Source organism: Hyaena hyaena, unplaced genomic scaffold (genome assembly GCF_003009895.1).
Source record: "Hyaena hyaena isolate Hyena2069 unplaced genomic scaffold, ASM300989v1 scaffold_9, whole genome shotgun sequence".
In the NCBI taxonomy this organism is placed as follows: Eukaryota; Metazoa; Chordata; class Mammalia; order Carnivora; family Hyaenidae; genus Hyaena; species Hyaena hyaena.
This window is the reverse complement of record NW_024080641.1, coordinates 5,876,486-5,902,258: the sequence shown is the minus strand read 5'-3', so window position 1 is coordinate 5,902,258 and position 25,773 is coordinate 5,876,486. Positions and strand designations below refer to the sequence as shown.

General features: G+C 52.3%; 1 protein-coding gene across 1 annotated transcript; it reads right to left on the bottom strand.

Annotated features, from left to right (window-relative positions):
* Positions 1-2,598: 2,598 nt before the first annotated feature.
* Positions 2,599-25,773, bottom strand: PHLDB3 (pleckstrin homology like domain family B member 3). The gene is made up of 15 exons (XM_039246365.1): positions 25,519-25,773; positions 24,667-24,849; positions 24,330-24,467; positions 22,433-22,561; positions 22,027-22,188; positions 20,712-20,822; positions 20,470-20,553; positions 19,981-20,091; positions 10,499-10,598; positions 10,245-10,335; positions 10,075-10,162; positions 9,643-9,699; positions 4,910-5,129; positions 4,237-4,322; positions 2,599-3,005 (listed from the first exon to the last, which is right to left on the bottom strand). Exons 1-15 carry the CDS (start codon positions 25,768-25,770, stop codon positions 2,871-2,873), a joined length of 1,947 nt encoding a protein of 648 aa, XP_039102296.1. The 5' UTR covers positions 25,771-25,773; the 3' UTR covers positions 2,599-2,870.

The window sequence follows — 25,773 nt, the reverse complement described above, 5'->3', positions numbered from 1 at the left end:
TGGACGCAGGGGTCAGCGTGGAGGCAGTCCCCAGCCGCGGAGGTCATGCCTGAGCCTCAGACAACCCTGGGGCTGTATCTACTATGGTTTCCTGTCCCCCGGGCCAAGGCAGGCTCCGAGCCCAGTGGTGGTATTCGCAGCCTGTCTCAGACCCACTCCCTCTGGGACATACAGGCCTTGCAGGGGTGGAGTCAGGGGCAGGGTTGGCTACATTATTTGTGGGGCTCGGTGCAAAATGTAAACAGGGGGACCGATTTCATTTTTTTTTCAGTGTTTTTATTTATTTCTAGGAGAGATAGCGTGAGCAGGGGAGAGTCAGAGAGAGAGGGAGACACAGAATCTGAAACAGGCTCCAGACTCTGAGCTAGCTGAGAGCACAGAGCCCGATACGGGGCTCGAACCCACAAACCGCGAGATTGTGACCTAAGCGAAAGTCGGATGCTTAACTGACTAAGCCACCCAGGCGCCCCCAGGGGGACCGATTTCAAAAGGCAGGAAAGAGTGCCATTAAAGGTACTAAAACAGAATTGCATTTTTCCTTTCGTCTGCCATCTTTCCCCGCACCTCCTGGCGTTCAATGTCATGTTCCCAAAGTCAAACATCTAGGACACTTGAGAGCACAGACCTTCACAGGTATCTACAGACCCTGTCCCACAACCAGAGCAATTGGATTGCTGGGCTCCCCTTCTAGTGGGCAGCTGCCCGCCGCCGTGCCCCAGCCTGAGATGTCCCCAGGCATAGCCAGGGCCTGCCGAAGCCGGAGGGTGGCAGGGGTCACAGAGCAGGGGCAGGGAGGGGCAGGCAGACAGAATCTGGGATGTGGGAGGTGGTGCGTGAGCCAATGTTCCAATGCCCCCAGCTCAGTGCTTGACATCCCTTCAAACCTCATTTACACAAATTCAAAAAGAAAATTATGGAGGTGCCTGGGTGGCTCAGTCGGTTGAGTGTCCGACTCCCGACTCTTGATTTCTGCTTAGGTCATGATCCCAGGGTGGACAGATCGAGCCCCGCATTGGGCTCTATGTTCAGCGCTCAGTGGAGAGCCTGCTCAGGATTCTCTTTCTCTGTCTCTCTCCCCCCCTTATGTTCTCTATCAGATAAACACACACACACACACACACACACACACACACACACACACACACACAGAGAAAATGAACAATTCCTGCTCTCCTGAGCAGTTTGCAGAGGAGCTGGGGGAAGAATTGATCCAAATATCCAAACATTCGCACCTGGAGGTGGAGGCCAAGAGGCACCGGGGGCCCCTGAGGACCTGAGGATTGGGGTGTTTGTACCCCAGGACTCAGGAGCACCACGTCTGGATCCTCAAGAAATCCTGCAACAGGACAGCCAGGCCCTGAGGAAATGGGAACCAGAGGGACCGGGTGCCTAGTTCCAGAGAGATCTTTCCAGTGGGTGAAGACCTGTCACTACACAGTGACGGCTTAGAGTGGTCACGCCAAAGTGAGCGATCCCAGGCGATTGTGGCGACCCAGAATCAGCACCCGACCCAGCCTAGGGATCAAGGAGCACTTCCCGAAGGAGGAGACACCTTGATTGTAAGACCGAAGAATGAAGAGCCCTTTGTCTGCCTGATCTCTGCTGTCCTCGGTCCTCAGCAGCTCTTTCTCCAATTTATTCAGCCAGCAGACCTTCTTTCAACACCTCGTTTGCAGCAAGGCCTTTTCCTGTGTGCCAAGGGCACAGTAGTGACCCAAACAGCCCCAATCCCTGCCTCCTGGGACTCCCATTCAGCACCGGAGACACACTCATCAGCATTGAGGACCCAGAGTCTTCAAGGCTGTGATAGGAGAGGCACAGGCAGAGCAATCAGGGCTGACCCAGGAAGCGTAGCGGAAGCACCTGACTCAGCCAGAAAAATCAGGGAAGGCCTCTTGGAGAAGGAACCATCTGAGCTATGACCTAAATGACGAGTAGCAGGGTGGACTTAGGAAAAGTGCCTAAGCAAAAGGAACAGTATATACAAAGGCCAAGAGGTGAAAGGGAAGCATTTTCCCTCCACTTTCACGGAATGAAATGTGTCCTATGGTGCTGAACACGTGACAGTAACCTGGACACTCCTGGCTCTGACCTCATGGGACTCCCAGTCCATAAGGGACAGAGATGCATTACCAGTGACCACCTAGGGTGTTCAGGGACTGGAAAGAGGAGCTCAAAGTGGGATGCCTGACCCAGCTGAGGGAGCCAGGAAGGGCTTCCTGAAGGAGGGGACATCCCAAAGAAGACTTGAGGAATAAGATAGCTGGTCAAGGGCAGGGTGGAGGGAATAATTATGTGCCAAGGCCTGGAGGACAGGGGCCTAGAAGTTCCTGGAACTTGCCAATAGCTCAGTCAAGTCAAAAAGAGTGGAAGCAGGGAGGACCCACAAGCTAAAACCAGCAAAATTGCCAAAGACTCAGGGCGCATGCCTCCCCACCTCCTTCTCCCCACCTTGACCTTAATGATGAAGGCCTCCTTTCCTAAAGAGAGGAGAACGGGCTGTGGACGCTTCGCGCTCAGGGATACCTATAACTGGGATGTCCTGCCTAGGGGCCAAGGGGCCCGGACGCCTGTGCTGGAAACCACGGCAGCAATCACTGTTTTCCTCCGTGTTTAATTCGGTATCACAGGAGCACCAATAAATAGTTCCTTCCCGCCCCTGCCATCTTCCTCCTGCCCGGGGCAGGGCCCAGGGGCTGGCTTCCCGTAGCGGGAAGGCACCTGCAGCCCCCAACGCCACGGCTCGGGCCGGCCGAACTGCGGCACCTGCAGGATTCCCGGAAGTTCCACGGGGGCGGGCCCAGGCTTGCCGGCGGCGGGCGAGGCAGGGGCGGAGCCCCACCGGGACGTCCCCCGAGGGGGCGGGGCCTTCAGGGGGCGTGATTCTCATCCGCGGCGGTAACGATGACGTCCATCCAAATGCGCATGGCCTCGGGGCTCGGTGCTACCATGTAGAAGAGGCGTTCGTAGGTTTTCACGCAGAACGTCAGGCGAGGGTTGGGGCTCTGGAGTAAGCAGCAGAGTGAAGGTGGTTAAGGGGGACATTTGGGTTCGAATCCCAGCCTTGCTACTTACGTGCTGTGTGGAATTGGACACGTTACTTAGGCTCTCTGAATCCATTTCCCCATTTGTCTTCGTAAATCATGCTAGCTACCTCACTGGGTTATGAAGATCAAATGAATTAACATCTGGGGGCTGAGAATTTGGAAGACAAGAGGAATTTAAAAGGAGGACTCATGTCCGTCCCCTTTACAGTCTGTCTACCTTATGTATTAGAAATATAAGCTTTCAAACTTTCCCTTCCCAAAATCTAGGTTCCCCTCGTTTGTAACTGGGGAAAGCTAGTATCTACACCCCATTTATTAAGTACCTACTTGCCAGCCCTGAATTGAGTAAATCCCTTACACCCATTGCCTGTTAACCTTCTTAACTCTGAGGAAACGGGTTGAACTGTGCCCATTTTGCAGGTGAGAAAAATAAGGCTGGCTAAGGGAAGTCACTTTCCTAATGTCCCACAGCTGAGATTCCAACCTAAGCTCTAAAAGGCCATAGTCTGGGCACCTGGATGGCTCAGTCGGCTAAGCGCTCGACTTCGGCTCAGGTCGTGATCTCACAATTTGTGAGTTCGAGCCCCATGTCTGGCTCTGTGCTGACAGCCTGCTTCAGATTCTGTGTCTCCCTCTCTCTCTCTGCCCCTCCCCCACGCTCACTCTCAAAAATAAATAAACATTTACAAAAAATAAAAGGCCATAGTCAGTTGCTCTCCAGAGCTTTCTAAATGCTATACCAGTTGCCAACCTTTATATTTCTGACGTTGCACTTGTGCAAATTTCGAATTCCTGCGTTTTCTAGGGTAAAAGAGTATGAAGTGACACCATGCGGCCCATTCCCATTTGGCAACTATGGGCAGCGGCTGAGAAACGATCATCTCCTTTAGATGCTCCCAGGCTGCCTCAGTCCTCACCCTGCCATCTTCATTCATTTATTCCTGGCTTGGCGTCAGAGCCTGCCAAGCTTTTGCTCTAGATCTTTTGTCCCAAGAAAAGCAACATGGGCTGAGAGCCAGAGACTGGGTTCTTAATTTTTGGTTGCGGCAGTGAAATGACTGGGGGCTTCTGTGCTGGATGGAGTACCCTGATGGTGCCGTCTCTGGGTGGCCTTTCCCAGGGACAAGCTAAGGCTTGACTGCAGGGGCTCTGACCAGGAGGTCAGGGGGACACCGTGTGAGGGCTTCACCTTGAAGGCACAGCGTAAGTGATCGTAATAGACTTCCTCGATGGCCTGGAAGTAGATGACGCCTTTGAGCTTGGTCTCTTCTTTGTCTGATGGAGGGAGGTGAGGGAGAAGCAGCCAGTGAGAGGTGCGCATCTGGGCTTCAGGGCGGGGATCGCTAGACCCAAGTCCCGGGACGGGTGCTGGGGGGAGGGACTGGTGACAGAGTCTGAAGGTCCCTAAAATACCCTGGTTGGGAGGTGAGTGAAGGTTGAGGTTGGAAGGGAGACTGGACAGGATTGGGGGATGGAGTCTGGGGAGCCGGAATCCTAGGTCCCTGAGTGCCTTGGTCTTGGAGGAGAAAATAGACTCAAGGAGAGGTTCAGAATCATGGACTCCCCTGGAGAGGGAGGGTGAGGGGCCCGGACCCCTGGGTGCTGAGGGTGGGGGAGGACCTGGACAATGTCGCTTCACACTCCTCCTGAGTGTCTTAGGAAAATGGGGCCTGGGGAGCCAGTAATTGTATGAAACTGTCACCCGTGTCACTGAGGAGGGCTGGGGGTTTGGATTCCGGGTCGCTCCGGGGGCTGGGGAGCCAGACTCATGGCCGGGTCTATTAGGCGTCTGGTGGGGAAGGCCTCCGGAGTGGCCACTTCCAGGGTCCTGGGGGCCCAAGGTCCCAGGCGGCCAGGCTTACCGGCGTAGTAGGCCAGACGGCGGGCCTGGCGGTCAAAGCAGAACCACCGCTTCTTCCAGGTCTTAATGCGGCCGCCCATCTTCACCAGGGACCCGCGGCAGCAGCCCCCGGACACCCTCACGTGCGGGCAGTTGTCCGGGTTGTGGCCCCAGCGTTCCAGGTGCTGCCGGAGATCCAAGACCCGTGGGCCTGGGGGGGGCGGTGGGGGTGTGGGCGGGGCCTGGGGAGGGAAGAGAAGGGGGCGGCTGACATCAAAGGGGGGGGCGGTCCTGTGGCCGCCACAGCCTTTTTTTTTTTTTTTTTTAAGTTTATTTGTTTTTGAGACTGAGAGAGACAGAGCATGAGCTGGGGAGGGCCAGAGAGAGGGAGACACAGAACCTGAAACAGTCCAGGCTCTGAGCTGTCAGCACAGAGCCGGACGCGGGGCTCAAACCCATGAACCGTGAGATAATGACCTGAGCCGAAGTCGGATTCTTAACCGACTGAGCCACCGAGGCGCCTCCCCCCCCCCCCCGGCCTTTCAACAGCAGTATCAATGGTGGTAATCATGACAATGATCACGATCTGGCAGCCACACTTACGGACTATGACACCTTGCCCAGGGCTTTCGAGCAGCAACAACTTGACTTCCGACTGCCCTTGGGACCAGGCTACTAGGGGCTCCATTTTACAGATGAGCAAATTGAGGCACAAAAATATAAACTAATCCACCTGAGGTCTCACAGAGCTTCTAGGTGGCAGAGCTGAAACACAAACCCAGGTCTTCCTCCCCCAGAGCTCACCCCAAAACACAAGAGGTATGTCAGAGAAGTGACAGAGAAGTGAGGGAGTCCCTGTGACACAGGGACCAAATAAGTGATCGATCCTTGAGGGCAGTTTCTACTACTACGGTTGTTATTCTTGTGATGAACCAGCAATTATTACCTGTGCTAAGTGCTTTATAGGTATAATCCCTCTGCCCCCTTGAACTCTCTTGGGGTGTAGGTACCTCATTACCCCCATTTCACAGACATGGAAAGCGAGACTCAGCGAGGTTAAGTCACTAGGCCCAAGTCACACAGCTAGAGCTGACAGCGCCAGGATTCACCAAGCAGAGTGATCATCTCTCGTGGCCATAAAAGGGAGAAAAATGAAGGCCATGGAAGTGTCTACTGTTTATAAGGCCCAAGACTGGTCACACCTATTCTTTTCCCTGCAAAGAATGGTATGATCCCCACAGTCACACTGAGGCTCTGAGTGGTGTGCCTTGAGTGCACAGGCAAGACACCCTTAGGAATTTTGTTAAAGATGCAGCCACAGGGGACAGGAAGGGGGTGGGGGGTGCCTGGCTCAGTAGGCTGATCATCCTAGTTGAAATCAGTCAGGTGGTTCCAGGTGGAGTGATGATCCCAGAGTCGTGGAATGGAGTCCCTTCTCAAGAGTGGAGCCTGCTTGAGATTCTCTCTCTCTCTCCCTCTGCCCCTCTCCCCCACTCACATGCTCTCTCTCTAAATAAATACAATACAATTAAATTAAAAATTTAAAAGGAATGCCACCTCGGGTACAGTCAGGGGTTCTGTGTGTCGAACCAGCTCCCAGGGGGCCAGTGCTGCTACCCAAGGACCACCCCTTGGGTATCAAGGGCTGAGAAAACAAGGCGAGGAAACAGAAGTGAGGCCAGAGCAAGAAGGGTTGAGAAACAGAGGAGATTCACTGCAAGGAACTGGGGAGAGCCAGGCGAGGGGCGGGGATGCAGAGGAGGGGAAGGAGCCGTTGAAAGGGCAGCCAGGGGAGCCTGGAATCTTCTATGGGTCCTGTCTCCAGATCCAGCCAGTTACACTAAGGATCACCGACATGATCACTGTGCAAATTGATCACAGTGATCACCTCGTTTCCTCTCAAAACAGAAACAAACCTCTATTGTTCCCATTTCCCAGAGGAGGCAACTGAGGCTTCTAGAGAGGCAGTGGCTCACCAAGGTCACCCCGGCAGGATGTGGCAGAGCGGGGCCCCAAATCCAGGAGAAGAGATGGGCGCGGGACTCGAGACTCCATCGCTGCGCACCATGTCACCCCCACGGAACCCCTGCCCCTCTCGGGGCCCTGGGTCCCCCTGTGCTGAAATTCGGGGCTATCACAGCAACCTCCTCCCGGGGCTGTTTCGAGGACAAGCTCGCCGTCAGGCTCTCCACTCCCGCAATTGCGCTTCCAGGTGCGAATCCCAGAGAAGCACTTGCACATGCGCACAAGAAGGCAGCCTGGGGTTACATGGGGGCGGGGGGGGGGGAGACGATGCACAAAGCAGGGGGCTGATGAATAAATGATGATGCTCCAAAGCAGGACTGCTTCATTTTTAATGCGGCAGAGCTCACGCCTGACAGCCCGAAGGCTCCACTGCCCTTCCTGGTATATTTTACTGCCTGGGTCTTATCAGCACCTGACACGCTATTTATTTTACTTATTGACGCTGGTTTTTCCTATGTGCCTCCCGAAACGCCAGCTTCCCTCAAGGGCTGTCATTTGGGTCACTGCTGTAACCCAGGGTCTACCACACAGTAGGCCCTCAATAAATACTGGTTGAAAAAAAAAATAAGAAAAGGACAGATGGCTGAGAAAACAAAAAGCAGGCTGGGAACAACATATACGGGAAAAATAAATTCACAAGATATGGTTTAATCAGTGCACGTTGAGAAGTATAGAATGAGATTCGAATTCTCAGCAAGAGAAAATGCTTGTGCCTCCAGAGGTACAATGGGGCGACCCTCATTTCCCCCAATCCAAAACGTTTGTATTAATGCTATTAGCATAGGTAAAAATAAAATTTTAATGAGAACAGGGGCGCCTGGGTGGCTTAGTCGGTTAAGCGTCCGACTTTCGCTTAGGTCATGATCTCGCAGTTCGTGGGTTCGTTCCCCGCGTCGGGCTTTGTGCTGACTGCCAGCTCAGAGCCTGGAGCCTGTTTCCGAGTCTGTGTCTCCCTCTCTCTCTGACCCTCCCATGCTCACACTGTCTCTCTCTCTCCTAGAAATAAATAAATAAAAATATTTAAAAAAAAAAAATTTTAATGAGAACAGTCAGCTAAATCCAGAATGTGCAAAACTCCACAGGATGCATGAATCAGTTTTTTTCCACCAATAAATGGCATTTTTTAAAAACTAGGGAGGGAGGATTCTTTTTTTTAAATGTTTTTATTTATTCTTTAAAAAATTTTTTAAAAAATGTTTTATTTATTCCAGAGAGAGAGACAGAGAGACAGCATGAGCAGGGGAGGGTCAGAGAGAGAGGGAGACACAGAATCTGAAACAGGCTCCAGGCTCTGAGCCAGCTGTCAGCACGGAGTGTGACGTGGGGCTCAAACCCACAAACCGTGAGATCATGACCTGAGCCGAAGTCAGACACTTAACCAACTGAGCCACCCAGGCGCCCCTATTTTTATTTATTCTTGAGAGAGAGAAATATAGAGCATGAATGGGGAAGGGGCAGAGAGAGAAAGAGAGAGAGGGAGACAGGGAATCCAATGCAGGCTATCAGCACAGAGCCCAACGCAGGGCCCAAACCCATGAACCTCAAGATCATGACCTGAGCTGAAGTTGGACACTTAACTGACTGAGCCACCTAGGCGCCCTGAAAGGATTCTTAATATTGGAGATTTAGGAGACATTTTAAATGCATCGTGTGTACTTTGTTTGGATCCAGATTCGAATAACCAACCATAAAAAGACATTTCGGAGACAATTAGGAAGATGTGAATATGAATTAGAATCCATTAGATTGTTACAGAATTATTAATCATCTCATAAAGTACGACAATGGGATTTTTCTTATGGTAAAAAGAAAACTTATCTATTGGAGATACACAGTGAAGTATGGACGAAATGTACAATTATCTGAATTTGCTTTAAAATATTCCAGTGCATGGGGCACCTGGGTGGCTTAACTAGTTAAGCATCCGACTTTGGCTCAGGTCATGATCTCACAGTTTGTGGGTTCGAGCCCTGTGTCGGGCTCTGTGCTGACAGCTCAGAGCCTGGAGCCTGCTTTGGATTCCCTGTCTCCCTCTCTTTCTGTTCCTCCCCTGCTCACGCTCTGTCTCTCTCCCTCAAAAATAAACAAACATGTTTAAAAAATGCTTTAAAATACTCCAGTGCAAGGTGAGAAGGAGGTGAGAGCTAAGTAAAACAAAGCTGGAAAGTCAAACAAGATTCAAAACTGATAATCACTGGGGTGCCTGGCTGGCTCAGTTGGTGGAGTGTGAGACTCTCAATCTTGGGGTTGTGAGTTCAAGCCCCAAGTTGGGGGTAGAGATTACTTAAGAAAAAAAAAATCTTGGGGAAAAAAAAAAAAAGACTGATAATCACCGAAGCTGCATGTCAGGTACACAGGGGATTATCAATCTATTCTACCTCTGCATGTGCTTGAATATGTGTATAATGAAGATTTTTTAAAGAATCAAACCCATTTTTAAAAGTTTTGAAAAGTCCCAGCATGTAGTTGCCCTCATTCTATAGTAACTGCTGACACTGTCGCCTACTTATAGAAGAGGAAACTGAGGCACAGAGAAGTAGAGCACATTACCCGAGGACGTGTCACAGATATAGTGGGAACAGAAACCAGGCCTTTTCAGTTCCCCTCCCCCTGCCAAGGCCCGGTCACTTTTCTATGCCTTTGGAGGAGAGGAGGGGGCAGATAAGAAAGGGCAGAGGCCAGGACAGAAACAGGGCAGGGAGGGGAGGCTGAGGGCAGGGGCGGACTGACCATGATGGCAGGTACGGCAGGGCCCGAGGAACATTCTGTGCTCTTTCTCATCCCTTCCTGTGGGTTCAGGATGAAGGAGTCAATGAGGATGCTAACCAGGAAGAAGTGGGGGAAAAACTTACTGGACCCCTGGGCGTGAGGGAAGGGGGGGTGGGGGCCTGGACCCCTGGGCGTGAGGGAGGAGGGGCTGGGGGCCTGGACCCCTGGGCCTGAGGGAGGAGGGGCTGGGGGCCTGGACCCCTGGGCCTGAGGGAGGAGGGGGCTGGGGGCCTGGATCCCTGGGCCTGAGGGAGGAGGGGCTGGGAGCTTGGACCCCTGGGTCTGAGGAGGGGGGCGCAGGGAGGGAATAGGGGGTCTGGACCCCTGGGTCTGAGGGAGGAGAGAGCTGGAGTAGGATCTCCTGACCCTGAGCAGAAGGGGCTGGGGTCTCACCCTGGCCTTGAGCAGTCGCTCCCTCTCCGCCACCGCCTGCTGCAGGAGCCGCTCCATGCGGGCGATGTCTGGGTGGAGGGCCCCACAGCTGGGAGGAGGCAACAGACACCAGGGCAGGCTCCAGCGGCCCGGCCTCTTCCCATCTCCCCACCTTCCGCCTGACGTCTCACCTGTTCCCAGGGCCACAGTTCAGCAGCTGATAGAGTGGGTGTCTTCCAGAGTGTCCCGATGCTGGTGGCAGGGCTGAGGCCTCCAGGGGTCCTGGGAAAGAAGGGCCGGGGCTAGGGGACCGGGATTCTCCTTCATCTAAGCCCCTCCACCCACAGGCGTCCAGATTCCTCCATCCTTGCCCCGGGAAGGGAAGGGCGGTGGTGGGTAAGGAGGTACGTGGGAACAGGGGGTGCGGGGGTGGGGAGAGCCTCACCAGTACAGTGGAGGGACAGAGGTCGGGGGGATCCCCTCTGGCTCGCTCTCTCTCCCCTCTTCCGGGACAGGCTTCCAGTCCTCTGGAGGCCGATGGAGCCCTGCAAACACACACACGAGGCCCATGCACTCAGGAAGAGGCACTCAGTCCCAACTGTTAAGCCGGAGGGAGGGCCGCCAAGGAAAACCAGCAGCTACTTGGCTCAGATCGGAAAGCTACTGCACACATGATGCTGAGGAAAAGCAGCAAGTCCCCAAGGACCACACAGTGCAAGGTGCGGAATGGCAGATTTAGAGACAGGAAGTAGATGAGTGGGTGCCAGGGGATGGGGGGGGGATTGAGGGGTGACAGTTCTAGATGCCCGGTTCCTTCTGGGGGTGATGAATGTGCTGTAAAATGGGCTGCGCATATGGTGGCACCGCTCTGTGAATATGCTAAAAACCGCTGAGTTGTTCACTTTAAATGGGGCGCCCGGGTGGCTCAGTTAGTTAAGTGACTGACTCTTGACTTTGGCTCAGGTCACAATCTCGCCGTTCGTGGGTTCGAGCCCGGTGTCGGGCTCTCCACAGACAGCATGGAGCCTGCTAGGGATTCTCTTTCTCTCTCTGCCCCTCTCCTGCTCACTCACCCTCTCTCTCTCTCTCTCTCTCTCTCTCGTTCTCTCAAATAAATAAATAAACTGGTAACCCAGGCTGTGCCCAGGAGGTGGACTGATGGATGGAAACAGGGTGGGAGAGTGATCTCGCTGAATATCCTGCCATACCCTTCAAACTTTGAGCGAGGGGAATGTTGGCTTTCAAAAAAAACAAAAAACCAAAAACCCATAATAACCCAATGTACCCTGTGCTCCTGGACCAGAAAAAACTTTGGTTTTATTTTGTTTGGTTTTTGCTGGGGGGAAAAAAAAACAGCAGGAACAGCTGACAAAATACGAATAATATCTGGGTATTTTAATAGTATTATCTCAGTTAGTTTCCTGAATTTGATCACTGCACTGTGGTTATGCAAGACAGTGGCCTTGACCTTAGGTAATAAATGTAGGAAGGGTTTAGGGGTAAAGGCGAATCATGCTGCAGAAGGAAAATTAAGTGTGTGTGTGTGTGTGTGTGTGTGTGTACAGAGAACGTCAAGTGTTAATTACAGAACCCGAATGCCAGAGATACAGGTATTCTTCCCATTGTTTCTGTAGTTTTTCTGCAAGTCTTAAATTACTTCAGACTAAAAAGTTACTAAAAAAATGAAAATAAACTTATTTGACAGGAAGAAAGCAAGCAAGCACGCTGAAATCATTTTAAAAAGAAAAAAACAGGGGCGCCTTGGGTGGTTCAGTCTGTTAAATATCTGACTCTTTTTCGCCTCAGGCTGTGGTTTTGCGGTTCCTGAGATGGAGCCAGATGGAGCCCCATGTCGGACTCTGCTGTGCTTATGGTGTGAGCCTGCTTGGAATTCTCTCTCTTATTCTCTCTCTGCCTCTCCCCTGCTCATGCTGCTGCTGCTGCTCTCTCAAAATAAATAAATAAACTTAAAAAATAAAGAAAAAAACAGCAACTCTACATAGATAATAAGGAATAATAAAATAGGGGCACCTGGGTGGCTCAGTTAAGCTTCCCCACTTCAGCTCAGGTCATGATCTCGCGGTTCGTGGGTTTGAGCCCCGGGTCGGGCTCTGTGCTGACAGCTCGGAGCCTGGAGCCTGCTTCAGATTCTGTGTCTCCCTCTCTCTCTGCCCCTCCCTCATTTGCACTCTCTCTCTCACAAATAAACATTTAAAACAAAAGAAAACAACTGTGAAGTGAATGCCACTGACCACATTTCAAAGAAAATAGCTCCAACATGGGGTGCTGGGTGGCTCAGTCAGTTAAGTGTCACACTTCAGATCAGGTCATGATCTCATGTTTCGTGGGTTCAAGCCCACGTCAGGTTCTGTTGCTGACATCTCGGAGCCTGGAGCCTGCTTCGGATTCTGTGTCTCCCTGTCACTCTGTCCCTACCCTGCTCGCACTCTGTGTGTTTCTCTCTTTCTCTCAAAAATAAACAAATATTAAAAAAAAAAAAAATAGGAGTGCCCGGCAGGCTCAGCCAGTGGAGCACGTGACTCTTGATCTCGAGGTTGTGAGTTCCAGCCCCATGTTGGGTATAGAGATTACTTAAAAATAAGATCTTTTTAAGTTTATTTATTTTGAGAGAGGGAGTGCATGCACATGTGCACAAGTGACGTAGGGGCAGAGAGAGAGAGAGAGGGAGAGAGAGTCCCAAGCAGCTCCCACAAACTGCAAGTACATGACCTGAGCCAAGACTAAATAGGAGGACCCTAAGCCACGCAGGTGCCCCCAAAATAAAGCCTTTTGTTAAACAATGATGTGTGGGTTTTTTAATGTTTACTTCTTTATTTTTGAGAGATGAAGACAGCCCGAGCAGGGGAGAGGCAGAGAGAGAGAGACTATCCCAAGCAGGCTCTGCACTGTCAGTGAGATCATGACTTGAGCCAAAATCAAGAGTCAGACGCTTGACCCACTGAGTCACCCAGGTGCCCCCCAAATAAAAAATTTTTTTAATGTAATGATAAAAATAATACACTGCATAATTTGAGCACCAGCAATGATATTTACTACTATAGGTCACAACACATCAAGATATTTAATACTATACAAGAGTTAATACTAGTAAAGAAAGGCAATTCTCTCTCTACAGAAGTATTGCAATGAACTGATGAAGAAGAGTAACAGACTAGAAATTTACCACTTTAGACCTTTCATAAAGGGTCTAGTAGATCAAGGCACCAATGCCAGAGAAAGAGAGACAGGTACACCACGCCCAGCAACACTTGCAAAATGCTGACCCTGCATCTGCTTGGGGCCCCACAGTCAACTTCAAAGGAAATACAAAGAGCCAGAGAGATGACATTAACCCCCACGAGGCAATCACCAACCCTTCCCTGGTAAACTCTACAAAACAACCATCTGATTTCTTCCCCCAAATAAATTGCAAAGGGGACAAAGAAAGGAAACAGAGAGGAAATCTATAAAGACTTTAAAACATATAGCCACTAAAAAAAAAAAAAATGAAGAAGAAAGAAGGAAGACTGAACTATAGTGATTAGGGACAAACACTTAACTGATGGAACTTTAAAAAAAAGAGAGATACTACAGATACTGTAAAGGTCAGGCTGGTGGGCATTCCCCAGGAGGCGGAGGAGGTCATCATTCAGGGGCATGAGGCGGGTTTCCGGAGGAGCGGTTGTTAGTTCTACCTCCTGACACAGCTGGCAGTTCCAGAATGTTCTCATGTAATCATTAAGCTGTGCAAGTGCTTCATGTGATTTTCTATACTCATGTTATCTTTCGTTTTTTTAAATATTTACTTTATTTTTGAGAGACAGAGACAGAGCATGAGCGGGGGAGGGACAGAGAGAGGGAGACACAGAATCCGAAGCAGGCTCCAGGCTCCGAGCTGTCAGCACAGAGCCCGATGCAGGGCTTCAACCCAAGAACCGGGTGATGATGACCTGAGCTGAAGTCGGACGCTTAACCGACTGAGCCACCCAGGTCCCACACTCATGGTATCTTTAAAAAAAAAAAAAAAAAAAAAGTTCCAGGGTGCCTGCGTGGCTCAGCCTGTGATCTTGAGGTTTGTGAGCCCCACGTTGGGTGGGGCCCACTTCGGATCCTCTGTCCCCTTCTCTCTCTGCCCCTCCCCCCCTCCCCTGCTCACTCTCCCTTTCAATAATAAATAAGCATTTAAAAAATTTTTTTTGAAGTTTGAAAAAATAATAACTGCCAGTATTTATCAAGTGCTCATTATGTGCCTAATAGTGTACTTGGCACTCTGAACAGCTACCTAAACTTTTAAGAGACCACAGAGGGGCCCCTGGGTGGCTCAGTAGGTTAAGCGTCTGACTGGCTCAGGTCATGGTCTCACGGTTTCATGAGTTCGATCCCCTCATGGGGCTCTGTGCTGAGAGCACGCAGCCTGCTTGGGATTCTTTCCCCTTCTCTCTGCCCCTCCCCACTCACACTGTCTCTATCTCAAAAATAAATAAATAAACAATAAAAAAATATTAAAAGCCCAGGGAGCAGGGAAAGTTTCGTTCCCCTTCACAGGGAGGAAACTGAGCCCCTGTGTCTCTTCACCCTTTCCTTGCTTCAACACATGTTCCCAGCATACCCTGAGACCTTAGATACCTGGCACTGAAGAAACGAGTGGGCAAGGTGGACCCAAGCCTTGTCTGCATGTCACTTATGCTGTAGGAACTAAATAAACCATCAGACAAGTGGATCATCAGAAAGTGCAGTGAGCAAAGAAAATAAAGTGTCAGAAAGGAGGATCACCTTCCACCTGGAAGGCAGGTCTGGATGCTGACCCTAAGGCCCAAGGAATGACAGTTGGCCAGGGAAGGCTGAAGGGAACAGTGTTTTGGGTAGAAGGATCAGCAAATGCAAAGGCCCTGAGGCAGGAGTAAGTATGGAATGTTGGCAGGTCAGCGCACCTCTTCGGCAGAGCGTGTATGGGGGACAGTGGTGAGAGGTGGGCAGGGGCCACATCATGGAAGGGCTCATAGGCTGAGGTGAGGAGGCTCAGGGGGCCGCTGACAGCTTTAGGTGGGGAGGGCTGAAGTAGGAGGGGCCGAGATCACTAGCTATTGTGTGGGAAACAGATTATTGGGAGATAGAAAGTAAGATGGAGAGAGAATCAATGAAGAGGCTGGTCTAGGGTCACAAAACCAGAGATGAGGGTGGGAGTGGTAGAGGAAGGGCGCTAATAATTATAAGAATACTAATCATTGTGATTATAATCCTAGTAACAGCAGCACATTCACTGAACACCTACTATGTGCCCCGCATCATGCTGAGCACTTTAGCCATTAATGGGGGCTATTATCATTCCCATTTGGCTGCTAAGTAAACTGAGGCAAAAAGACATGTCTCAGTTCAGCCAGCTAGGAAGTGGCAGAATAGTTCAACCCAAGGAGTCAAGAGTCTCAGCTATCACGTGATCCCGGAAAAAAGCGGGGGAGGTTGGGGAGGGATGTAACAGGGCCTGGAGGCACGGAGAGGAAGGAGCAAGGCAGAGTATACTTTGCTGATTCACGCATTCATTCATTTATCCACTTGTCTATGTTTACCTGGCTGAGTAAATAAAAACTCCCGGGGGGCTCATTCCGTGCCCGGTGGTCCCCAGGTGATCCCCAGCCCCTCCCCCGCCACTCCTCCTGAGCTAGCGTTAGCCATGGCAGCCACTTGGATTCCGGATTCCGAAGGATTCCTGAGACACCCTGGCCTCCTGAAAGGCACAGGTCGTGGAAACAGGCAGACTTCGTTCCAATCTAGCTTGGCCACTTCCCGGGGTAGGGGAGGGGGTTGGGGGGGCAGGGGGTGACCTTGGCGATTCCTGTCTTCCCTGGCTACACTTCCTCCCTGTAAAGTGAGTGCCATCCCCCCACCCTGCCGTGGTTGGTGCAAAGATTATGTGGATGACCTCATGCAGAGCACGCAGGGGAGCGCAGGCAACGTTCCCCCAGGTGACATCCAGGTGCGAGGCGGGTATGAGACCCACAGCAGCGGGCACAGGACCTACGGGAGCCAACAGCTCAGGTGACAACTCCAGAGGAATGGACGGGGCCGCCCAGCAAGTATTTATAGATATGCAATTCATTTCTAAGGGTCGCAGTTACCCTCAGTCGCGTTGCCTGGCAACGCAGCTGCCACTTCACCTTTATCAGGCTGCCAGGGGAGCCGGCTGGAGAGTTAATTTCCCCTACGGAAAATCTGCAAACACTTTCCTCAGATAATAATGGGACCTACTTCCGGGGCTTCTCGGAGCAAAGGAGGAAATGTTGTTTCTAGATCGAGAGATTTCATGATCCATATATTAGACAGAACCATGTCACACTGCCAACAGGTGACTGCTTCTCGTGCCCAAATAATAGCTTCAAAATGATAAAATGGCTTAGGGGGCACCTGGCTGACTCAGGTGGGCAGAGCATGTGACTCTTGTTCTCGGTGTGGTGAGTTCAAAGCCCATACTGGGCATGGAGCTACTTTAAAAGGATGAATGATGGGGCGCCTGGGTGGCTTAGTCGGTTGAGCGTCCGACTTTCGCTTGGGTCATGATCTCGCGGTTCGTGGGTTCGAGCCCCGCGTCAGGCTCTGGGCTGACTGCCAGCTCAGAGCCTGGAGCCTGTTTCAGTCTGTGACTCCCTCTCTCTCTGACCCTCCCCTGCTCACACTGTCTCTCTCTCTTTCNGATCTCAGGGTCGTCAGTTCAAGCCCCACATTGGGTAAGAAAAAAATAAAAAAATAAAAAAAAATTAAAAAAAAAAAAAAAGGATGAATGAATGAATGAATAAGATAAAATGGCTTAGAGCAGACACTGGCCTACCTTAAGCTCTCAAAAATCACGATTGTTGGGGCACCCGGGTGGCTCAGTCGGTTAAACGTCCAACTTTGGCTCAGGTAATGGTCTTACTGTTCGTGAATTCGAGACCCACATAGGGCTCTTTGCTGACAGCTCAGAGCCTGGAGCCTGCTTCAGATTCTGTCTCCCTCTCTCTTTCTGCTCCTCCCCCACTCTCACTCTTTCTCTCTCTCTCTCAAAAATAAACAAATATTTAAAATTTTTTGAAAAATCATGATTGTTATTAATATTAACAAATAAGAAATATCATATATTACATATTACACATGCATATAATTACATCAGACAATATAATAATGTTAATCATAACTAATATTAATTAATGGTATCACTGCGTGCACAAAAAAGGACACATGCACACACGGGTATTCATAACAGCGTTGCTTAAACTACAAAAGCTTCCAATCCCCATCAGCAAAGGGAGGACTGGCTCAATGCCCTCACATAGACCTCTGTGTCCCACCGGAGCCTGGAGCAGTTAGTGCACTGAAAACGGTGCCTAGGTTCAAATCCCAGCCCTGCTGCATTTCAGTTAGTTAACTACCTTCACCTCTCTGCCTCCGTTTCTTCGCCTATAAAAAAATGGAGGCAAGAACCCACTTGGTAATATTACTGCAAAGACCAAATGAGTGAATCTGTGTGAAGCATTTAAAACAGTGCCCGGGGGGGGGGGTGGCGCCTGAGTGGCGCGCCTGGGTGTCTCAGTCATTTAAGCGTCTGACTTCGGCTCAGGTCATGATCTCAAGGTTCGTGGGTTCAAGTCCCGCGTCAGGCTCTGTGCTGACAGCTCAGAGCCTGGAGCCTGTTCCAGATTCTGTGTCTTCCTCTCTCTCTGACCCTCCTCTGCTCACGCTGTCTCTCTCTCTCAGAAATAAATAAAAACATTTTTTAAAAATAAATAAATAAATAAAATAAAACAGTGCCCTGGGGGTCTACTGTCAGTCAGGCGACTTCAGCTCAGGGTATGATCTTACGGTTCCTGAGTTCGAGCCCCGCGTCGGGGTCTCCCCTCTCACTGCTTTGAATCCTCTGTCTCTCTCTCTCTGTCTGCCCCTCTCCAGCTCACACTCTCTCTCACATTCTCAAAAATAAACAAGCATTAAAAAAACAAATACTGAGGCGCCTGGGAGGCTCAGTCAGTTGAGCCTCTGACTTCGGTTCAGGTCATGATCTCACAGTTCGTGGGTTCGAGCCCCGCATCAGGCTCTGTGCTGACAGAGCCTGGAGCCTGTTTTGGATTCTGTGTCTCCCTCTCTCTCTGCCCCTCCCCCAATCATGCTGTGTTTCTGTCTCAATAATAAAAAAACATTAAAAAAAAAAAGGAAAAATACATAAAAATAAAATAAAACAGTGCCCGGCATCTCTAAGGACTCAAAAAAATGTCAGCTGTCATCATCACCTTGCTTATCCTGTTATCATTAGAATCATTAAAAATGATGAGGCAGCTCAAAATGTATCAGTAGGAAACAATCTCCATGGTAGAGTGTTAAGTTAGAAAATAAAAGCCAGCGAGGAGCTGATATACACTTTTGAAAAAACGCTTACATGACATGAGAGCTACCGATGTCTAAATGCTTACCACACAGCCGCACACCTGAAACAAAACTTTCACCTAATACTCATCCCTACCTCATGCCCACCTCTGATGCTTTCTACTGTTTCATTTTAAAGAGTTAGCAACAACCCCTTCAGTGAATGTTGTAACCCGTTAATAAGTGGGGACCCCCAGTGTTACGGAGATCTGGAAGGAGGGGTAGCCAGGAAACAAGTGGCCGTGCCAGGGAGCGGGGCTGGGGCCAGTGGGGCAGAGAGAGGAGGCCTTCTTATCAATCTGCCCTGACTGGCAGGAGTACATTTTAAAGGTACTCCTGGGGGGCGCCTGGGTGGCTTAGTCGGTTAAGCGTCCGACTTTCGCTTAGGTCATGATCTCGCAGTTCGTGGGTTCGAGCCCCGCGTCGGGCTCTGTGCTGACTGCCAGCTCGGAGCCTGGAGCCTGTTTCAGTCTGTGACTCCCTCTCTCTCTGACCCTCCCCTGCTCACGCTGTCTCTCTCTCTCTCCAAGAAATAAATAAAACATTAAAAAAAAAAAAAAGTACTCCTGGGTGAGACAGGAACGCTCTTGCACTGCTGGTAGGAAGGGAAACTGGTGCAGCCACTCTGGAAAGCTGGGGGGAGGGTCCTCAAAAACTGAAAAACAGAACTACCCTACGGCCCAGCAATTGCGCTACTAGGTATGTATCCAAAGGACACAGGAGTGCTGATTCCAAGGCGCACATGCACCCCAGGGTTTACAGCAGCGCTATCGGCAATAGCCAAAGGATGGCAAGAGCCCAAATGTCCGTCGACGCACGAATGGATCAAGAAGATGTGGTGTATATATACACTGGAGTATTACTCGGCCATCACAAAGAATGAAATCTTGCCATTTGTCTAACTACGTGGGTGGAACTAGAAGGTATTATGCTAAGAGCAAAATCAGTCAGGGAAAGACAAATATATGACTTTACTCATATGGGGACTTTAAGATACAAAACAGATGAACCTAAGGGAAGGGAAGGAAAAATAATATAAAAACAGAGAGGGAGATAAACCATAGGAGACTCTTAAATACAGGCAACAAACTGAGGGCTGCTGGCGGGGTGCTGGGTGGGGGGATGGGCTAACTGGGTGAGGTACTAAGGAGGGCACTAGTTGGGACGAGCACTGGGTGTTATATGTAAGTGATGAGTCACTAAATTCCATCCCTGAGATTATTATTATACTATATGTTAACTAATTTGGATTTATGTTAAGAAAAAAAACAGTTCCATTAAAAAAATTAATTAACTCATTTTTAAAAATAATAAATAAAATGCTCTTCTGGGTGCACCCCGTTAGTTCCATTTTGCTAGGGGGGCAGTAGAATGTGAGGCAGAAGAAAGAAAATCGACACACGAAGCTTGAGCCTCATAAAAGATAGATTAAAACACCCCTGGATCACGCGTCCCTCTCCCCCACGCCCCCGGGGGCAGGGAGAGCCACCATGAAAGTTCTGGAGATGCAGTGACGCGAGACGTGGGGGGAGGTACCTGCAGAGAGCTGTGAACGGAGAAGAGGCAGGAAGAAGCGGAGGCGGCGGTGTGGACGGCGGGGTCCTGCAGCACCAGCAGCTGGCGGTCTGTCTTCTGGGTGAACAGGAGCTTCGGGAGAGGGGCTGAAGGTTAATGGGAGCTGGAAAGATCACAGACGGACCCATCAGCTCCTGGATGGTCTGGCCCATGGCTCCAGCGTCAGCCCATTTCTCAGACGGAAAAACAAAGGCTCAAGGTCGCAGGAGAGCTGGACCCTGGTCTTAGAGAACGAGGGCTAGGGGCAGAGACGACTGGGTCCCTGAGGAGGGGAGAACGGGGGCCTGAGCCCCTAGGTCCCAAAGGCAAAAGCATTTAGGGGGCTGAGAAATATGGATCCCAAGGGAGAAGGGGCATGGGGCCCGGACTCCTGAGGGAGGAGGAGGAGGCTGGGGGATGGACTCCAGGGTCTGAGGGGGGAAGGGGCTGACGGGCAAGAAACCCACATACCTTAGTGAGGGCCTGGCTGGACTCCGAGAAGTCCCCTCCGGGGGCTCCCTGAAGGCAATTGAGCTGGAGCAGTCGACTCCGTTCCTGAGGGAGAGCAAGAGGTCACCAGTTCCCGTGTCGCAGAGGAAACGGGCTGTCCCAGCGGCCTGCCCTGACGCCAGACCTCTTGGGGTGCTGCGTGGCGATGAGATGGCCCCAGAGGGAAGCGGCGACAGCGGGACAGGTCTCCCAGGAGGACTTACCTGCGTCAGGGCCTCAAGGGCCTCCTCCTTCTTCCGGCTCAGCCCCCTGCTCTCAGCGGCCATCTGCTCCCCCAGCGACTTGAGCTGCTCCTCTAAGACCTGGATGCGGCGCTGCAGGGCACGCCCGTGTGACCTGGTCACCCAGCTGCCCCCAGGGTTCCCAGCGCTGCCACAGAGCCACGTCCTCCGCGGGAGCCTGGGGTTTACCGGACCCCGTAACAGAGACCCTGGGACCCGGGTGCCCAGGGAGGGGTGGGAGCTGGGGGCTGAGTTAAGCTCTGGTGCCCTCTTCCCTTTGAGGGGTCCAGAAGAGACCTGGGGTGGGTTGGAGGGGCTGGAGGATCCGATGTGCAGACACAGACCAAGGGAGACAGAGACCCAGAGAGAGTCGCGGTGAACAGAGAAAGGGACAGAGAAACAAACTGGAAGAGATACAAAAAAGGATCAAGACAGACCCCAAGAGAAAGATGCAGAGAAAAGAGACAAGACGCAACAGAGACAGACGGGAGCTGTGTGAGACCGGAAGGGAGAAGCGACAGTGGCAGGGAGAAGACCCAGAAATGGAGGTGGGCAAAGGAGACCCACGTCAGACCCTTCTAATCGAAAGCTTCGGAAAACTTTGTGTTAAATATAGTCAAAACATGTCACTTTTTTCCAGCGGGACTTGTCTGACCCTTGAATATGAAACTCCCAGAGAGGGCCGGCAGGGTCATCTTTTTGGACTTGGGTTTGAGAGGCAGAGGCGAAGACCCAGCAGGTTCAGATCCGAGCTCTATCCTCTACAAACTGAGTGACGTTGGAAGAGTTTCCTCGAGCACCTTGACCTTTAGTTTCTGCACTTATAAAGTGCAAAGAAGGTAAGGTTTGCCTCCTAGGATTCTTTTTTTTTTTTTTTTTTTTATTTCTAGGAGAGAGAGAGACAGCGTGAGCAGGGGAGGGTCAGAGAGAGAGGGAGTCACAGACTGAAACAGGCTCCAGGCTCTGAGGTGGCAGTCAGCACAGAGCCCGACGCGGGGCTCGAACCCACGAACCGCGAGATCATGACCTAAGCGAAAGTCGGACGCTTAGCCGACTAAGCCACCCAGGCGCCCCGCCTCCTAGGATTCTTGTACGGATTCAACAAGCAAAGAAAGACTCATGAAGCATTTAGGACCACGCCTGGCACATAGTAAATGCTCAATAAACATCAACGCTTGTTACTGCTCTCAAGAATGGGACCCAGGCCGGAAACGAGGACAGAGAAAGGGCCAGACATGGAATGGAGGAGAACAGAGGGCAGCGGCGAGAGAGGCAGGGCCAGCCTGACCCTACTTACCCTGTGCTGCGCCACGCTGGCCTGAAGTGCCTGGACCTTGGGGTCCAGTGCCCGGGCTCCGGGGCTGTCCCGGTCCTCATCCTCTCGCCGGCTCTCCTGTTCCAGCTGCTGGAATTCTAGGTCCTCGTAGGCACGCTGGGCCACATCAAGCTGCTCCCTCATCTGTGGGTGGGAATGCAAAAAAGGCTGGAGGCCTGGACCCCTAGGCCCTAGGGGTAGTGGCCTGGGGCCAGGAGTTGAGGTCAAGGAGGTAAGAGAGGCCTGAGGATCTAGACTCCAGAGTCCGGGGGCTGTACGGCTGGGGCCCGAACTCCTAAGGGAGAGAAGCGGGGACTGATGGCCTGGACGTCTGGGTCCCGAGAAAAGAGTGGCCCGGATCCCAGGTCCTTGTCTCCCGGATCCTCACCTCCTGTACCCCCTGCAGAAGCCGCTCACGCTGGTCCTCCGGCTGCGAGCTGAGCTGTCCCTGGGCCTCCTGGAGTCTCTGGCGAAGACCCTCCACTCGATCCCGCTCTTGGCTCAGCCGCTTCTGCTCCTGAAAGAACAGCCGGGCTCTCACTGCAGTCTGGACACAAGAAGTGACACAGAGGCCAGCAAGGGCCGGGCCAGCCAGGACTCAGAAGGCTGCCTGGGTGCCGGCGCCAGGAGTGCAGGGACCCGGTCTGTCTGGCTCGCTCTCCTGCAGGCTGGGCCCGTTACACTCAGAACAGACGGAGACAATCAGCGCAGGGGAGGGCAGAGACTGGGAACCCAGAGTCGGAAGCCATTTCTCCGGGGGTATCCAAGACTTCCTGGGTGGGGCAGGAGTTTAAGATCAGCCTCCAAAGTCACGGAACATTTAGGGGCTCCTGGGTGGCTCAGTCAGTTAAGCCTCCGACTCTTGATTTTGCTCAGGTCATGATCTCATGGTCTGTGGGATCGAGCCCCATGATGGGCTCTGTGCTGACAGTGTGGACCCTGTTTGGGAGTCTCTCTCTGCCCCTCCCCTGCACTCTCTCTCTCAAATAAATAAACTTAGGGGGCCCTGTATGGCTCTGTTGGTTGAGCGTCTGACTCTCGATTTTGGCTCGGGTCATGATCTCACAGTTCATGGGGTCAAGCCTCGCATCAGGCTCTGTGCTGACAGCGTGGAGCCCACTTGGGTTTCCATCTCCCTCTTTCTCTCTGTCCCCCCCTGCACTATCTCTCTTTCTCAAAATAAATAAATAAACTTTAAAATAAATAAATAAATTCAAAAAGAAAAAGAATGAGGGGCACCTGGGTGACTGACTTCAGCTCAGATCATGTCCCCACGGTTGGTGAGTTCGAGCCCCACATCGGGCTCTGTGCTGAAGGCTCAGAGCCTGGAGCCTCCTTGGGATTCTGTGCCTCCCTCTCCCTCTGCCCCCCGCCCCCTTGCGCCCCGCTCATGCTCTGTTCTGTCTCTCGAAAATAAATAAAAACACTCAAACATTTTAATTTAAAAAAATGAATAGGTCCTTAAAGAATTTACATACAATATCATATCTGGGATTGGCTTTTTTTTTTTTAATATTTTTATTTATTTCTAGGGGAGAGAGAGAGAGAGAGAGACAGCGTGAGCAGGGGAGGGTCAGAGAGAGAGGGAGTCACAGACTCTGAAACAGGCTCCAGGCTCTGAGCTGGCAGTCAGCACAGAGCCCGACGCCGGGCTCGAACCCACGAACAGCGAGATCATGACCTAAGCGAAAGTCCGACGCTCAACCGACTAAGCCACCCAGGCGCCCCTGGGATTGGCTTTTAAAACTGAAGATAGGGAAGCAAATTGGGGGATAGGAAACAAAAATGGAAGATTAATCCCTGTCGAAGCCGGTGAGCCCAACCACATGGCCACCATCTGACTATTCTTTTGTTGGTTTGACATTTTTCACAATATGACATTTTTTTTTTTTCTAGGAGAGAGAGAGAGACAGCATGAGTAGGGGGAGGGTCAGAGAGAGAGGGAGTCACAGACTCTGAAACAGGCTCCAGGCTCTGAGCTGGCAGTCAGCACAGCGCCCGACGCGGGGCTCGAACCCACGAACCGCGAGATCGACCCAAGCGAAAGTCGGACGCTTAACCGACTAAGCCACCCAGGCGCCCCCACAATATGACATTTAAAGACCAAAGAGGCAGGGCAAAGGAAGAGCCCCAAGCGCCCCCACCCCTACCCCAATGACTCAGGTTCTAGAATCAGGGAGGGAGGAGGAACCCAACCCTGGGGCTCGGGTCCCAGGAGCACGACCAGGAGGATCCGTCCCACAAGGAATGAAACTGGCGGGCAAGTTCCACCAGGACGAACAGACCTGTTCCCGCTGCTCCCGGCTGCCCGGCTCGGTTTCCACCTGCTGTCCAAGCAGCTCCCGGAGCTGCTCCTCCTCGCGCCGGGCAGCCACTCGCTCCCCAGCCAGCTCGCCCCGCAGAAGGGCCACTTCCACCTCCATCTGCGGAGAGAATGCAAGGACTGGGGTCCAGAGGCCTGGGTCCGAGTGGGGCGCCTGAGAATCTGAGCTCTTGGATTCGGAGGGAGGCCAGGGCTGGAGGCCTGAGAATCGGATCCCGCAGGAGGAAAGGCCTGGGAGCCTGGCCTTAAGGGCTTCCCTGGAGCTGGGGCCAGACTTCCCACGAAGTCCACGACCTCACCTCGATCCGCAGCTCCTTCCTCTGGCGCTGTAGCTCCTTCACTCGCTGCTCCATCAGGGCCACGCGAGTCAGTGCCTCCAGCTGCTGCTCTCGAAGCCGCCGTGCCGCCCCTCGCACCTTCTCCCCAGGCTGGGCGGATGTGGGGGGCGTGGCCGGGATCGGTGCTGGGGGCGGAGCCTCCCTCTGAGGTTAAAGGGTGCGTGGTCAAGAGGGGAGGACTCACCCCTGCAGCCATCGGGTAGGTCCATTCCCCACCGCATTCCCCGGACTGGGAGTTCTGATCAGCCCCAGTCAGTCACCACGCCCAGCTATTCAAGTTGCGGGGGGAGGGTGCAGGTGCGGTGTTCCCCCGCCTGGGAGGAGGCCCAGGGGCTCGCGGGAGGGGAGGGGGTATGCCGCCGACTCAAAGAAGGTGACTTTTTCGCTATCCACGTCCCATTCCCGGCGTCGCGTTCTCGTAAGCCCGGCTCGCTCGGTCGCTCGCTCGCTCTTTCTGTCTCCCCGGGTCTGAGTCTTTCCTTCTGTTTCTCTGGGCTTTGTCTCTCCGACTCATCTGTCTCTGTCTCTGAATCGCTATGTCTGTCTCTCTCAGAGTATTTTCCTTTCTCAAAATTTCTGTCTCTCCGTTTCTCTGAGCATCTCTGTCCTTTGTTTCTGGGTTTCTGTCTGTGTCTCTATCCTCATCTCTCTGAAACTCTGTCTCTGGTCTTTCTGTGTCTCTGTCTTGGGTCCTTGTCCTTGTCTCCCTGTCTCCAGGTCTCTCTATACCTGTCCCTCTGTGTCTCTGTCACCCGTTAGCGCCTCTCTCTGGGTCCCCCCGGTGACCCCTCCTTCGCCCTCCGGGTCCCTCACCGCGTCGCGGCTGCTCTCCGTGCTGCTGCCTTCTCCCACTTCTTCCTCTTCCTCAGCCTGCTGCTCAGCTCCTCGGCCGCTGGGAAGCTCCTTCACTCTCTGGGGCTCCTCGGGGGCCTCGGGGGCCTCCGGCTTGTGGGCGTCCTCAGGGTGCGCCTGGGGCTGCGTAGCCCCATGGGGCCGGTCCTCCGCGTCGCACTCCGGTACCGGAGGCGGCTGGCACCCCTTCTCCGGGCCGCTCGGCGTCCCCATGGC

Excerpts from the sequence above, each read along its gene's own strand:
- PHLDB3 (XM_039246365.1), bottom strand. The coding sequence starts at position 25,770 with ATGGGGACGCCGAGCGGCCCGGAGAAGGGGTGCCAGCCGCCTCCGGTA. Across the intron at positions 20,554-20,711 it reads CCCTTGAGGCCCTGACGCAG|GAACGGAGTCGACTGCTCCA; the intron begins GTAAGTCCTCCT and ends GCTCTCCCTCAG. Across the intron at positions 20,092-20,469 it reads CCAGCCAGGCCCTCACTAAG|CTCCTGTTCACCCAGAAGAC; the intron begins GTATGTGGGTTT and ends CCTCTCCCGAAG.